Below are 17,335 nucleotides of genomic sequence, written 5' to 3' on the forward strand. Positions count from 1 at the left end.
GTGCAGTTATAGAAAAACTATGGTGATATTTACAGATGGATGTGCTATGAACATTATATACAGATTGTATTAGCTATGAACAGATTTACAATAAATTAAAATATGTACAGATTGCTATTAATAATCAGAAGTGTGTAGATATATAGACATAAGTGGTTTATTTATAAACAAATTTCTTATGATTGTTCACAGCTGTTCCAACTTTAGCTAATGACTAGTTATCCTATCAGACGATCCTTAACTCACTATAAATAACCAGACTTTTCTCATCTCAATATTTTCGTCTTGAAGAACCAACGGGAGGGAACCCAGGGCTCGAGGATCTTATTAGCCCTCCCGGGACAGCACGCCAAACTAGCTTTATTATCAATCATCAGCTAAGTGTGAACTCTTGAATTACAAATATATATGTACAGTGGGTGTGTACATAATTACAAATGTCCACGTGCAGTGGGAATGTACAGTTCAAATAAGTAAATCAGTGCAATGAATATGTGCACTTTTAAATGTGCAAATGTTAAATAGTGCAGTGATTGTGAGGAGTTTAAGTTAGAGGAGAGTGGGGGGTATATTTGGGAGGCAAAAGAGTCAGTGAGGGGGAGAGTTCAAAAGGGAGACAGCTCTGGGGAAAAAGCTGGTCCTGAGTCTGCTGGTTTTTGTCTGGGGGAGCCTGAAGCGCCTGCAGGAAGGCAGGAGAGTAAACATTCTGTGAGCAGGCTGAGAGGAATCCTTAAGAATACTGCGTGATAATATTTATGAGTACTTTAGTAACACATACAGTATAAGCTTTTATTTTTAATTGATGCACAAGGGTAGTTGATTGTTTTCTCTCTCTCTTTTCTCAGAATAACTCTCATCTCAAGCTGTACCCCGGAGACATTCTGGAGTTTCCCGGCAACAGCTTCTTTTCTCACTATGGAATTTACTACGGTGAAAGAGACGGAGTTCCTTACGTGGCTCATCTGACCATCAGAGGTGAGTCTGTGCGATATTTTCAAGATTAAAATCTAAAGTCATTCAGTCGTGTTGATGTTTTGCTCTGAATCTTCAAGACTCTGACACCAGACTGCTTCTCTTCGGCCGAGCCCTGAACGCCGCAGTGAAGCTCGACCCGCTCGACGTCGTCGGAAAGAAATTCAGAGTCAAAAACTACCTGGACGACAAGCATCCTCCACGAGACTTTTACTCCATCATCAAGCCGGAGATCGAGCACAGCATGACCAAACCCGTGACCTTCGACATCCTCTTCAACAACAGCGAACATCAGGCCACCATGTTTCGAAACGGGGTCAAAAAGTCCGAGCAGGTGAGAAACACTTTCTAAATATGATTAAGCATTTAATGGGGTATATGCACAGGGACTTTTATTTTTCAGTCAGCCAGCCCTTCCCATGAAAATCGCCACGTTTAAGATCTGATTTCTTGAAAAATCAGTAATCTTCACTGCCTGATTTATATATGATACACTCACAGGCCACTTTATTAGATACACCTTACTAGTACCGGGTTGGACCCCTTTTATCTTCAGAACTGCCTTAATCCTTCATGGCAGAGATTCAATAAGGTACTGGAAATATTTCTCAGAGATTTTTGCTCCATATTGACATGATAGCATCATGCAATTGCTGCAGAATTGTCGGCTGCACATCCATCATGCCAATCTCCTGTTCCACCACATCCTAAAGGTGCTCTAATGGATTGATTTCTGGTGACTGTGGAGGCCATTTGAGTACAGTGAACTCATCGTCATGTTTAAGAAACCAGTCTGAGAGGATTCGCACTTTATGACATGGTGCGTTATCCTGCTGGAAGTAGACATCAGAAGATGAGTACACTGGGGTCATTAAGGGATGGACATGGTCAGCAACGATACTCAGGTAGGCTGTGGCGTTGACACATGAGCCCAAAGTGTGCCAAGAAAATATTCCCCACACCATTACACCACCACCACCAGCAGCAGCCTGAACCGTTGATACAAGGCAGGATGGATCCATGCTTTCCTGTTGTTGATGCCAAATTCTGACCTGACCATCTGTATGTCACAGCAGAAATCAAGACTCATCAGACCAGGCAACGTTTCTCCAATCTTCCATTGTCCAGTTTGGGTGAGCCTGTGTGAATTGTAGCCTCAGTTTCCTGTTCTTAGCTGACAGGAGTGGCATCCGGTGTGGTCTTCTGCTGCTGTAGCCCATCCGCCACAAGGTTGGACATGTTGTGTGTTCAGAGATGCTCTTCTGCAGACCTAAGTTGTAGCGAGTGGTTATTTGAGTTACTGTTGCCTTTCTATCAGCTGGAACCAGTCTGGCCATTCTCCTCTGACCTCTGGCCTCAATAAGGAATTTGTGCCCACAGAACTGCCGCTCACTGGATATTTTCTCTTTGTCAGACTATTCTCTGTAAACCCTAGAGATGATTGTGTGTGAAAATCACAGTAGATCAGCAGTTTCTGTAACACTCAAAGTCACTTAAATCCCCTTTCTTCCCCATTCTGATGCTCCGTTTGACCTGCAGCAGATCGTCTTGCTTGATGTCTACATGCCTAAATGCATTGAGTTGCTGCCATGCAATTGACTGATTAGAAATTTGGGTTAACAAGCAGAAACCAAATTGAAAAGTCATGTAAACCTTCACAGGAAGTTTATTGTTGGCTGAAAAACACGAGCTGTGCATATAGCCCATTGGTATGTCTGTTTTGTCAGTCTGTTAAAGTAAAATTGGTAACACTCTGGGGTGGATAAATAAAAACCTAAAAGTATCAAATATACAGTTGAAGTCAGAATTATTAGTCCCCTTTGAGTTTTTTTTCTTATTTAAATAATTCCCAAATGATGTTTAACAGAGCAAGAACATTTTCACAGTATGTCTGATCATATTTTTTCTTCTGGAGAAAGTCTTATTTGTTTTATTTTGGTTAAAATAAAAGCAGTTTTTAATTTTTAAGGTCAAAATTATTAGCCCCTTTAAGCTATATTTTTATTCGATAGTCTACAGAACAAACCATCGTTATACAATAACTTGCCTAATTACCCTAACCTGCCTAGTTAACCTAATTAACCTAGTTAAGCCTTTAAAAGTCCCTTTAAGCTGTATAGAAGTGTCTTGAAAATTTTCTAGTTTAGTATTATTTATCGTCATCATGGCAAAGATAAAATAAATCAGTTATTAGAGATGAAATTGAGGAAATAATAAACAGGGGGGCTAATAATACTGACTTCAACTGTATAATTATATTATGCACACAAATAAAATTATGTAATTTTTACATTCGTATAAATTTGTCACCCCCCCCATTCATGGATCAGTGCAGTAGTCAAATCAGAAGGAATAAAAATTTTGTAATATAAAAAAAGAGACAACAAAATAAATTAATTAATAACACAAAGAGTGCATATTAGGACTGTTGGCTGGAATTGCTTAGGGTCCCTGAATCCCTAAATCCGCGCCTGGTACCAACACTCAGAGCTGGGTAGAAACCGATAATACATAATCTAGATTACGCGAGTCCAGATATCACGTACTTGTAACAAATACTTGCAATCTGACTACACTAGTTGTACACTAGTCACTAGTTGTGACATCAAATAAGGGTTTGCATAAACGTAATCCACAAGTACCTAGATTACGTTACCATAAATGAATATATTACTGACTACAGATTTTGTTAAATAATTTGTAGTCAGTAATATATTCTCCTTGATTACACATTTACAGTAATGTAATCTGAGTACTTTTGGATTAATTTTGTGCTAATCCTTATTGGATGTCACTACATGTAATTTCATGTCATTTGTAATCAGTAGCTGATTACAATTCATAAGTAATCTACTCAGCTCGGGTAACGCTTTCAAATCTTAATGAGTTTTATATATATTCAGTCATTTTCCTTCGGCTTAGTCCCTAATTAATCAGGGGTCGCCACAGCGGAATGAATCACGAACTTACCCACTTTACGCTCTTCCAGCTGCAAACCAGTACTGGGAAACACCCATACACTACGGTCAATTTCTTTCATTCATTTATTTTTCTGCAGTTTAGTCGATTTATTTATTAGGGGTCGATGCAGCGGAATGAACCGCCAACTTACCCAGCATATGTTTTACGCAGCAGATGCCCTTACAGCTGCAAACCAGTACTGTGAAACACCCATACACACTCATTCACAAACACAAATAGACTACGGCCAATTTAGTTTATTTAATTCACCTACACATAGCGCATGTGTTTGGACTGTGGGAGAAACCGAAGCAGCCAGAGGAAACCCATGCCAATAAGGGGAGAACATGCAAACTCCACACAGAAATGCTAACTTGCCCAGCCGGGTCTCAAACCAGCGACCCTTTTGCTGTGAAGCGACAGTGCTAACCACTGAGCCACTTTGTCACCCATGTTTGAGTTGGAATAAAATCATATGGAGGTCCACTGCTACCTGTTTCCAACATATTTTAACCTTCTATCTTTTATCCAATATTTTTTTTATATTCTTTTGCGTTCAAAAGAGGAAAACATCTCCTGAAATGTGACTAGTAAATGAGAGCTGACTTGAACTAACAATAGCCTTTGTTTTGATAGCCGTTCATTAATCTTTACTAATGCTGTGTTGTATGTTCTTTAAGTGCATTAACTAAAATTGACAAATACAAATTCTGACTTCAATAATGCATTAGCAAATGTTGAAATTGACTAATGTTTACTTGTGTAGATGACTAACGTTAGTGAAAGGATTATTAATGGTATGTGTTGTAGGACTTTCCACTCTCATTATAAAATGTCATTAGGTTGTTTGGGGGAAATAACATTGTCAGTCGAGAGCTTTCAATTAACATTTTTGAATGTCGTTTTCAGATCGAAAAAGTTTATTCCAAGATAGTTCCCACCTGGAAAGACTTATTTGAGAAGAGAAAGATTTAAGAGACGCATGATGCTGAATGAAGACACAGAAACATGCTTTCTTTTGAGATTTTGCCAAAACAATGAATCAAATGAAGAGGTTGAATCATCTAAATTAAAGTGTAGCCTCATTATAATCTGTTTTTGTATCTGAATATGTTTTATTATTTTGGAGATGAATGTGTTATGTCCGTCTCTCTCCAGAAGATGGCAGCAGATAAAACAGGTCTGCATTGGGTTTAGAATAAACGATGTACACTGTGCCAACAAATGTCAGATTATTTACATTAAACCAACAAAATGTTGTGTTTGTATATTTTGTAAAACTGGTTTTAATTACTTAGAAAGAAATGTAGTAGGTTACTACTGTTTTTCCCATTTAGAACCGGATCTTAATGAGAAATTAAATGTGTCTGGTCTTATAGATTTATATAAATGTGATGTTTTTAATCTACATTTATTCATTTGAATTAACCAAAATTTGTGTTAAATTGTAATGTTTTTAAAGAGTGTTTGATAAATGTTTATTAAAATGGCTTAAATGAAATCTTGTTTTTTGTTTTTTGGTTTTTCCACAAGTCTTAAGTTGTAATGCAGTGCTGACTTATATATTGTATTTTTTTACCTCTGAATTCTGAGTTTATTTTTTCTAGTTCTGTCTTTTTTACCACTGAATTCTGAGGAAAAACATCAGAACTGTAAGACAAACTCCGAAGTCAGAGGTAAAAAAAAAAAAGTTAGAAATGCTAGAACTAAACCGAATTTACAGATAAAAATGTCAGAACTGCAAGAAATAGACTCAGAATTCAGAGGGTAACAAAAAAAGTCAGAATTGCAAGAAATAAACTCAAAAATCAGAGGTAAATAAAAGTCAGCACTGCAAGAATTAAACTCATAATTCAGAAGTTGAAAAAAACGTCAGAAATAAACTCGGAATTTACAAAAAAAAAAAGAGTTAGAATAGAACTAAACTGAATTTAGAGGTAAAAATGTCAGAACTGCAAGAAATAAACTGAATTCAGAGGGTAAAAATAAAGTTAGAAATGCTAGAACTAAACAATGATATCAGAGGTTAAAAAAGAGAAGGGGGAAATTCGAATTGCAAGTAATAACTCAAAATTGGGTTAAAAAAAAGGTCAGACTAAAAGAACTAAACTATAAATTCAGCGGTAAAAATGTCAGAAATGCAAAAAAAAAACAACAACAACTCAGAATTCAAACGTTTTAAAAAAGTCACAAATGCAAGAAATGAACATCAGAACTTTAAGAAATAAACTCAAAAATCAGAGGTAAATAAATGTCAGCACTGCAAGAAATAAACTCAGAATTCGGGGGGAGGGGGGGGGGGAGTCAGAATTGCAAGAAATAAACTCAAAATCAGTCACAGAAAAAAAATAGTCAGAAATGCAAGAAATAAACGGAATTTAGAGGTTAAAAAAGTTAGAAATGCAAGAACTAATATGAATTCAGAGATAAAAATGGCAGAACTGCAACAAATGAACTCTGAATTCAAAGGGTAAAAATTAATTTAGAAATGCTAGAACTAAACTAAGGATTTAGAGGTTAAAATTAAAGTTCGAAATGCTAGAAATAAACTGAATTCCGAGGTAAAGAAAAAGTCAGAACTGCAGGAAATAAGCTCATAATTCAGATGTTAATAAAAAGTCACAACAGCAAGAACTACTCTGAATTCAGAGGGGGGAAATCTGAATTGCAAGTATAAATACTCAAAATTGGGTAAAAAAAAAAAAAAGTCAGAACTAAAAGAAGTAAACTCAGAATTCAGAGGTAAAAAGTAGTCGGAAATGCAAGAAATAAACTCAAAATCAATAATAAAAAAAAGATGTCAGGAATTCAAGAAATAAATTTACATTCAGAGGTTAAAAAAAAGTCAGAATTGCAGGAAATAAACTCTGAACTGAGTTTATAATTTGCTGTTCTGACTTTTTTGCTTAATATTTCTGAGTTCCTGTGACTCCTGTGTTCCACTTTTTTGTTTACTTCAGAATTCTTGGTTTATTTCCTGCTTTAAAGTAATTTCTTGCCATAAAAAAATCCTTTATATTTTGCGATTCTGGCTTTTCCCCTCAGTGTATATTTTGAGAATCTGACTTTTGAGGTATCCTCAAATATGAAATCCATGACTTGTTTGAAAATACACAAGAGGTGCAATCTGGCACCAGCAGAGGGCGACAAACCCTCATGGCAGATCCTCTGTTTTCTGTATTTTGGGTGATTTCAGTGTTGACAGCAGAGCATAGAGGACTACAGCAGGTGTGAGGGGGTCAGTTCCCTAAATAAAGACTTTAAAAGGTCATAAGAAAGTCTAAAATATCAACATAAAGGGACGTTATTTGTAAAGAGGAAGTAAGATATTTATTGCCTGCATAAGACTTCATTAGTCGTTAAATAGCCTACATAAGAAAGGCAGTAACATACACATACCAGTGAGTTTATGATTGTGATAATATATTAAAATATGATATAATAAAATCAATACTAATTTATTAAAAAGAATATGATACTGTTATTTTTGTAATAATGTTAAACCAAAATAATAATAAAAAATAAAAAGATCCTTATTGGTACTAAAAGGCACACACATTACAAAATACTCTAGTAATTCATATACGACTATGTTGTAATTAATTATATAGTTAAGTGTATTATACTGTATACAACTTTTTGTTAAAAAGTGCTACATCATACTGCAGTATTAACTATAGCAAACTGATATACTAATAAATACTATACTTTAGGGTTTACTATAAAAACAGGGTGTGTTGTAGTATAGTTGTTCAAAAGGCTTCTGGAACATTCTCTTGCTGACTGATACGCAAGTGCATCGTCACTTTAATGGGCGGGACTTAGAGAAGGAAGAGAAGCAGGTGTGCAGAGCAGACAAAGAGCCCGAACTGAAATCGCTACAAAGTCAAAGTTGTCTGCTTATCTGCTCACGTTGCATGCAGATTAACACAACCGATGATGTATATAGTTGTGCGTGCACAGAAAGTAAGTGTATTTGGTTTTGTTGATGTAAATGTCTCCTTATTTTAGATCGCGGGTGAAATGCGCCATAGCGCCATAACGCAATAGCGTCTAATGGCCGATTTTGGAGTTGTAACTTATAATAGTTGATAATTAAGCTTGTTTTTATATGCAGTATACCTATTGCATGTAATGTTAATACGTTACATGTACAAATGTAATCGTTTCGTCGAGTTATTTACTACATATACATGTTGATTATTATTTCATTGGAAAATGTGCCTCAGCCACGTTTAGTGATCTATTGGCGCCCTCTTGCGGTCAGTTAGGGAACAACTGCTCTAAATGTTTCCATTCATATGGGGCGGTTACTGCAATTTGTATTCATGGTTTGTAATTATAAGTATTGTTATTTGATGTTCTAATTGTTATTTATATAATTGCTTATCTGAGATTATTTTTGTATTGTTTCAGAAAACCACAACTTATCATCAGTAAATGTTCAACTGAGAAATGGAGTCTGAGTGAATTTCTTTGAATAGATGACAGTAAACAGTTCTGACCGACTGTCTGCAGGGATTCAGATACACCCGAATCAGTGTTAAATTAAAACCTCAGTTACAAAGTGGTCCTTCGAGCCGGATGCTGAATAACTGCAGATATGTCATCCCGTTCACAGCAAGAGCCTCCAGCTGTTCGCCCCAGAAGACATATAAAGCCTCCTGCATATCTAGCAGACTTCCAAGTACGTATGACTGGATCTGAGAGGGGATGCCAGCAACTTACATATTCAAGTGATGAAGAAGTTAATGCAGAATATGCTCCATTGTCTACTGAACGTGAGTCTCATGCCTTCACACCTATAAGTCAGCGTTCACCAACCAGTGATCTGGTGCTACAGGATGAATGGCAAAGTACACAGGGAGTGTTACAGAGAGAAGAAGATGAACAGTATCATCAGTCGCAGCAGTCAGCCTGGGAGGAGATGCAACGAGAGAATGATGAGCTTCGTAGCTGCATCCGACAAATGCCAGAGATTTTAAGTGCATTAAGGGGTCTTAAAGAGGAGAATATTGTAATGAAACGAGAGATCCAGCAGCTAGCCTCAAACGTAGCCATTCAGCATAAGCCAGTCGCTCGGTTACCAGCTCCTCGCCCTGACGTACCAGAAACAGTTCATAGCCAGCCTCTGTCCCCCACACAAAGCAGCGATTTCCCTCAGTACCCCTCTGGGCAGATTAAGCAGATAACAGAGCAGATGAGAGATTGCACTGTCTCACCTTTACCAGTAGAGCAGCCCCAAGCACTGCCAAGGTATCGTACTCCTAATCCAAGACTAGCTCCTCATCTTCAGCCTCATCCACATAGTGAACCCATCCACTACTATGAGCCCAGAGAGAATTATCCCTCACACTCAGACCAACGAGAATCCTACCATATGCAGCGTTCAAGGATCGTGCCTCCATCTGCAGTGCCATACTCTCAAGAGAGAACATACCGAGGACCTAAGCCTTCTATTCCGTTCTTATCAACATCGGATCCACGAGAGTTTTCAAGGTTGCGCATGGCTTTAGAGAATCTCCTACCCAGTGATGCATCTGAACGTTTCCGATATCAAATCCTCACAGATCATCTACAGTTAGAGGAGGCATTGCTAGTAGCAGACTCATATTGCAACTCAACACACCCTTATACGGACACTATGCAAGCCCTCATCAACATGTATGGTCAGCCACACAAGCTGGTCCTGCAGAACATCGCTGAGGTCATGGATGGCCCCAATATCAGAACTGGAGATGTTGAAGCTTTCAAGCTGTTTGCGCTTCGAGTGCGTTCTCTGGTGAGCATGCTAGAACAGCTGGGTCCTGAAGGTAATGTTGAATTGGACTGTGGGTCACATGTTTCAAGACTGCAAAGCAAACTCCCTCATGAGCTGAGAACTAGCTTCAAGAGATATATACACCCTATGAGAGTAGCTATACCAACCCTCATCGATTTCTCTAACTGGCTAGAGTATGAGCTACAAGTTCAGGATGATGGCGTCAAAACTTCAGGTTTCACACCAGGCCCCAGCAACAAGAAAAGGCTGGAGTATCGTAATCCTAAGGCTGCCAGGAAACCCACAACCATCCTGCTAGGCACAGAGAAACCCATGAGTGGGAGAACAAGCCAACCACAAGCCTCAGAGGTGACACCTAAATCTGCCAGGTTTAAAGGGCGGTTAAGTGCATATTGCCCCTACTGTGACAATACCAATCACTTCTTGAATGGGTGTGCTAATTTCAAAGACCTTACCAAAGAGCAGAAAGAGTCCTGGATTCGGAAAAACAATCGATGTTGGTGTTGCGGACGCAGCCATCATGCCTCGAAATGCACCCTGAAATCCCCCTGTAAGACTTGCAACAGGAGACACCTATGCATATTGCATGATGTTAATGAAAGGACTGTAGATTCCACTGAAACAGCTACGAAAGAGAACTCCTGTCTAGTTAACACCACCAAGGATGTCCTGTATGTTGATCGCCCAGTTTATAGCCGTAAAGTACTTTTGAAGGTGAGCAAAGTCATCATTACCAATGGAGACAAATCCATTGAGGCATATGCTGTTTTGGACGACGGGTCGGAGAGGACCATCCTGCTCCATACTGCAGCACAGGAATTAAATCTGAAAGGGCAGCCAGAGGACCTAATACTGCGGACGGTGAGGCAGGACCAACAGGTTCTTCACGGGGCGGCAGTCTCATTCACAGTGTCCCCTGTCAGTAACAAACACAAAAAATTCTCCATTCAAGGTGCTTTTACAGCAGAAAGACTTGGACTGGCCGAGCAATCTCACCCCGTTGCTTCACTCCAAAAGAGGTACTGCCATTTAGCAGGGCTACCCTTGCAGCAAATAGACAGAGTACAGCCTGTACTGCTCATTGGCTCAGATTGTCCACACTTGGTGACCCCAATTGAGCCTGTTCGTCTAGGCCCTCCAGGTGGACCCGCTGCTGTACGAACTCGACTAGGCTGGACACTACAAGGCCCAACACACGAGATTAAGCATGGCCGCAATACTCACCAATGCCTCTTCACCGCTTTACCTCCTAATGCTGACCTGTTTGCCCAAGTAGAAAGGCTATGGCAGATGGACGTAATCCCATACCGCAATGAGAAAGTAGTGACCCGGTCAAAACTTGATCACGAGGCCATCCGACTCCTACAAGAGAAAACTGTAAGAGTTAATGTGGATGGAATTATGCGATATGCAACACCACTGCTGCGTGTACAACATATGCCGACTCTGCACATGCCTAAAGAAGCTGTACTGCCACAGCTCAGAAGCATTGAACGGAAGCTGATGAAAACACCTGATCAGGCATGTGCTTACAAAGCTGAAATTGAGAGACTCAAGAATGCTGGTTATGTGGAGAAACTACAACCAGGTGAAGCTGAGAAATCACAAGAATCATGGTACATCCCTCACCATATGGTCACCCACAATGGCAAGAATCGTGTTGTGTACAATTGCTCATTTCAGTATGAGGGACAAAATTTGAATAAGCTGCTACTACCAGGTCCCACTTTGAGCCCCACCTTGCTAGCAGTGTTACTACATTTCCGAGAACACTCAACAGCTCTGAGTAGCGACATACGAGGGATGTTTCATCAGGTGAGGCTGCTCCCGGAAGACAAATCCTTGCTTCGGTTCCTGTGGAGAGACATTGCTGTAGATCAAGCCCCAGAAGTGTACGAGTGGCAGGTACTTCCCTTTGGGACTACATGCAGTCCCTGCTGTGCAACATTTGCTCTCCAAAAACACGTACAAGACCACAGTCAACCCGGAGATCAGGTGAGGGAAGTGATCGAAAAGTCATTCTATGTTGACAACTGTCTTTACAGTCTCCCCCCCAAAGATGGAGCCAAAGATCTTGTTGATCAGCTTTGTGCCCTATTGAATGAAGGAGGCTTTGAACTGCGTCAGTGGGCCAGCAATTGTCCAACAGTAGTCACTCACCTTCCCTGTGATATAAGATCGAATAACTGTGAGCTCTGGCTTAGTCAGGGACTGCAAGATACCCAAGAATCTACCTTGGGACTGCTCTGGCGCTGTCAGTCAGACACTTTGCACTACAAGCACAGGGAAGTGAACTGTACTAAAGTAACCATGCGCAGCATTTATTCTGTCCTGGCCAGCCAATACGATCCCCTTGGCTATATTATCCCCTACACCACAAGAGCGAAAATACTAGTGCAGCGTCTATGGGATAAAAAGCGTGATTGGGACGATCCACAACTGCCTGAAGATCTGCTCAGTTTATGGAATTCATGGGAGAAGGAGTTGTGTGAGCTAGACAAGATAACACTGCCAAGATGCTACTCCAGTCCAGACATGGATGTACCAACTAGCAGACGAGATGTACATGTATTCTGTGACGCGTCGGAGAAGGCTTATGGGTCTGTGGCCTATTTGAGGACAGAAAGCACAGAAGGACAGGTTGAAGTTGCCTTTCTAGCAGCCAGGTCACGTGTTGCTCCCCGAAAGCAACAGTCTATACCTCGCCTTGAACTGTGTGCAGCTCTAAGTGGTGCCCAGCTCTCCAAGGTCTTAGTCACAGAGCTCACATTACCCATCTGTTCCTTAACCCTCTGGTCAGACTCCACGACTGTACTTACCTGGTTATTGTCAAGTTCTTGTCGTTACAAGGTGTTTGTGGGAACACGAATAGCGGAAATTCAAGAACTCACAGCTTCTGCAAGCTGGCAATACATACGATCAGAGGACAATCCTGCGGATAGTATCACAAGAGGAAAAAAGCTGTGTGACTTAGTCAAATGTAACCAGTGGAATCAAGGCCCCTCATTTCTTAAGCTGCCTGTGGAGACTTGGCCAGAGCAGCCATCCTTGCCTGCTGAAGAGCAGCAGCACGAACTAAGGCCAGCTGTGTTTTGTGGAGCAATTACAGTCACACCCTTGCCAAATCCACAGCAGTATGAGACAATGACTGAGTTCATAAAAGCGTGTAATCAGCAGCTATACGGGGCGGCCAACATTACATGTGCTGATGAACAAAGACAACTGGAACAACTTGTTCTTTGTCAAATCCAATCTGAATCCTTCCCTACCGAGATGGCCCAACTAAAGTCCGGTAAACCAGTATCAGGTACAAGCCGATTGGCTTCTCTTTCTCCCGAACTTGACCCTACCACTGGTCTCATTCGGGTAGGTGGCCGTTTAAGACATCGCACAGAAGCAGAGCTGGACTGTACTCACCCCATAGTCCTTGACTCCCACCATCCTGTAACTAAACTCATTATTAAGGATTATGATGAGAAGCTACATCACCCTGGATCAGAACGAGTGTTCGCAGAGATGAGGAGAACATATTGGGTGTTACGAGGACGTGAAGCAGTTCGGAGACATCAGCATCAATGTGCAGAGTGTCGTAGATGGAAAGGGAAACCAGAAGTTCCCCTGATGGCAGACTTGCCACTTGCAAGACAACAGCTCTTTAAACCTGCTTTCTTCTCAACAGGGATGGATTGCTTTGGACCTTACCTGATTAAGATTGGACGGAGAAATGAGAAGAGGTGGGGCATAATATTCAAGTGCCTCACGACCAGGGCAGTGTATATAGATCTGTTGGCCAGTATAGATTCTGATTCATTCCTAATGGCCTTAAGACGTTTTATTGCTCGACGAGGAAAGCCATACGAGTTACTAAGTGATCAAGGCACTAACTTCAAAGGTGGAGAACGAGAGTTGAAGGAATCTCTTGGCGCCTTGCACAGCAAGCTCCAAAGTCATCTTGCCTCCCAACAAATTAAGTTTGTCTTCAATCCACCGGGAGCACCCCACTTCGGGGGATGCTGGGAGAGAGAAATACGTTCAATTAAAGCTGCTCTCCAAGTTACACTAGGGGCACAGACTGTGACGGAGGAAGTTTTAAGAACAGTCTTAACTGAGATTGAAGGGATACTTAACTCAAAACCGCTCAGCTACACATCATCAGACATTTCTGATGTAGATCCAATCACTCCCAACTGCTTCCTCATTGGCCGCAGAGATGTCTCACTGCCCCAGGTGGTGTATCAGGACTCAGGAGTGATAAGCCGACGCCGTTGGAGACACAGCCAGCTGTTAGCAGACCACTTCTGGAGGCATTTTATTAAATACTACCTGCCCAATCTCCAAGTTCGGCAGAAATGGAAAGCAGAAAAGGAAAACCTGCAGGTTGGCGAAGTAGTGATGATTGTCGATCCTCAGCTCCCTCGAGCTCTATGGCCAGTGGGGAAAATCGAGCAAGTACATCCAGGAGCTGATGACAGAGTAAGATCAGCCACTGTACAAGTTGGAAGGAAAACATATACCCGACCAGTAGCACGTTTAGTTAAGCTTCCAACCCTTGTTGAAGATTGATCCACTTTAAGGAAAGGACCTTTTGTAAATGTGCGAATTCAATTATTGAATTCGGGGGCGGCTGTTCAAAAGGCTTCTGGAACATTCTCTTGCTGACTGATACGCAAGTGCATCGTCACTTTAATGGGCGGGACTTAGAGAAGGAAGAGAAGCAGGTGTGCAGAGCAGACAAAGAGCCCGAACTGAAATCGCTACAAAGTCAAAGTTGTCTGCTTATCTGCTCACGTTGCATGCAGATTAACACAACCGATGATGTATATAGTTGTGCGTGCACAGAAAGTAAGTGTATTTGGTTTTGTTGATGTAAATGTCTCCTTATTTTAGATCGCGGGTGAAATGCGCCATAGCGCCATAACGCAATAGCGTCTAATGGCCGATTTTGGAGTTGTAACTTATAATAGTTGATAATTAAGCTTGTTTTTATATGCAGTATACCTATTGCATGTAATGTTAATACGTTACATGTACAAATGTAATCGTTTCGTCGAGTTATTTACTACATATACATGTTGATTATTATTTCATTGGAAAATGTGCCTCAGCCACGTTTAGTGATCTATTGGCGCCCTCTTGCGGTCAGTTAGGGAACAACTGCTCTAAATGTTTCCATTCATATGGGGCGGTTACTGCAATTTGTATTCATGGTTTGTAATTATAAGTATTGTTATTTGATGTTCTAATTGTTATTTATATAATTGCTTATCTGAGATTATTTTTGTATTGTTTCAGAAAACCACAACTTATCATCAGTAAATGTTCAACTGAGAAATGGAGTCTGAGTGAATTTCTTTGAATAGATGACAGTAAACAGTTCTGACCGACTGTCTGCAGGGATTCAGATACACCCGAATCAGTGTTAAATTAAAACCTCAGTTACAATAGTTGTAGAGAATTCAGTACAGTAATAGTCATTTCTTCATTACTATAGTTGTATTAGCATATCAATTATAAAATTACCACAAAAATAAATTTAAGTTGTCCTACTTTACAATAGTAGGCTATACTTCAAAATTTGTTCAAGTATTTCCTGTAAATTATAGTACTTTCATATGGGCAAATATTGCCTGTTGGTTAATTATAATTAAAAATGATTAACTATTACATAAATGTGATGAAAATAAACTAAAATATCAACACAGCTTGACACTTGCTGATATGTAATTGGCAGCTTTACAAAAACAGACTACCATTTAGCTAGCAGGTTAGCGGCTAATTTGGCTACTTACCATACAGACGACATACGAGCAATTATGTTTCTGCAACCATCTCACATCGATTTACGTACTAAATTCAGCATAAATTTGGGAATATTAAGCTTTGAATGTGTTTAAAACACTTAGCACAGACATCAACAAACTCACAGTGATGGCCACTTTGTTTCTAATTGCTCCGTGACTGGATTACGCCTGCCAAAATTCTCTGATTAACAGGATTTATCAGAAGACTTCGACAGAGTGTAAGTTTTATAACTAGCTTCATATTTACACATCATTTTTCAGACATAAAACATTTTGTATTAAATGTGGAAAAGCTTAGCTATTGTTTATTTTCAGAGATAATGGCGTCAGAACAGTCGGAAGTCGGAAGGAAAGTGTCAAGTCTAGGTATAGCTGCGGATAGTCACATAGGAGAATTTTAGTAACATTGAACAGCAATAATTCATATTTTTTCTGTAAGGGGTCGGTTTAAGGTTGGGGTGGGGGTGAATGTTAATAAAGTACAACTTAATGGGTAATTGAATAAATAATATGAATACCCTGAAAAATCCAGCTTAAACCAGCCTAGGCTGGTTGGCTGGTTTTAGCTGGTTGACCAGCCTGGTTTTAGAGGGGTTTTGGCCATTTCCAGGCTGGTTTCCAGCCATTTCCAGCCTAGTTTTAGCTAGTCTGGTTGGAAAATGACCAGCTAAATCCAGCTAAAACCAGCTTGACCAGCCTGTTTTAAGCTGGACATAGCTGGTTTTGGCTGGGCTCCCATCCTGGCTAGACTGGTCAAGCTGGTTTTAGCTGGTCATCTCCCAGCCTGATCAGCTAAGACCAGGCTGGAAGTGGCTGGAAACCAGCCTGGAAGTGGCCAAAACCCCTCTAAAACCAGCCTGGTCCACCAGCTAAAACCAGCCAACCAGCCTAGGCTGGTTTAAGCTGTTTTTTTCAGTGGGGTAACATTCTGTGTAGTGGCTGTTTTTACATTTCTGTGAGGGGGAGATTTAGGGTTGGGGTAGGGGTATATTAATAAAATACAATTTACTTGGTATTTGAATAAATAAAATGAATAACACTCTGTGTAGTCGCTGGTTTTATATTTCTGTGAGGGGGATGTTTAGGCTTGGCATAGGAATAAATGTTTATAAAGTACAATTTAATGGGTGATTTAAGAAATAAATAATACTCTGTATAATAGCTATTTTTACATTACTGTAATGGTTAATATTATCGTTGGGGTAGGGGTAAACGTTGATAGAGCATAATTAATGGGTAATTTACAGTTTTTCTCAGTGGTTTTGGTGCATTTCTCACAACACTATTTACATTTGCACAACAGTTAATGCATTTCTCAAAACAATTAGTCATTTGTGCACATCCTAGTAGCAGTTTCTCATTCCTTTTAACAAATTGCAAATGCTTTCGGACATGCATCAATTGCTTTCACACAACTCTCTGCTATTTATAACATTATCATTTGCTCATGTCATTTCAGTCAAAATGAAATAAACTTGTGAATGCTGAATAGTCATTCCATATAAAACTAACAGTCCTCATTTCATTACTTGAGTCATTACATACAAAAATGTTGAACTTGATGTCAAAATCTAAGTAAACTGTCATAATGAAAACATGACTAAGCCATTTGACTATCTTGTTCATAAACAATGAGGCAGGACTTTTCATCTTGATGACACTGACACTTTGATTGACATCAATACTTGCTTTTGAGGAATGAGCTCTCCATTTTGAGCAAGTGACACGCTTTTGCAGGTTATCATCTAGGTTTTGCAGTTTGTACTAATTATTTTGAGAAATGCATGAACCATTGTGCAGAAATGCACTGATGTTGTGA

The 17,335-nt window shown here is 39.9% G+C and overlaps 1 protein-coding gene across 15 annotated transcripts in view; it reads left to right on the top strand.

The window, feature by feature from the left end:
• Positions 1 to 5,434, top strand: part of plaat1l (phospholipase A and acyltransferase 1-like) — a 33,876-nt gene extending 28,442 nt beyond the window's left edge. For 14 of the 15 annotated variants that reach the window (XM_087289593.1, XM_087289605.1, XM_087289599.1 and 11 more), the window contains 3 exons: positions 846 to 975; positions 1,053 to 1,306; positions 4,843 to 5,434. In XM_087289593.1, the coding sequence (XP_087145719.1) occupies positions 846 to 975; positions 1,053 to 1,306; positions 4,843 to 4,908 (450 nt within the window). In that variant the 3' untranslated portion in view covers positions 4,909 to 5,434. 15 annotated transcript variants of the gene reach the window in all.
• The last annotated feature ends 11,901 nt before the right edge of the window (positions 5,435 to 17,335 follow it).

This window comes from Danio rerio, chromosome 17 (assembly GCF_052040795.2).
Source record: "Danio rerio strain M-AB ecotype USA chromosome 17, GRCz13ab, whole genome shotgun sequence".
In the NCBI taxonomy this organism is placed as follows: Eukaryota; Metazoa; Chordata; class Actinopteri; order Cypriniformes; family Danionidae; genus Danio; species Danio rerio.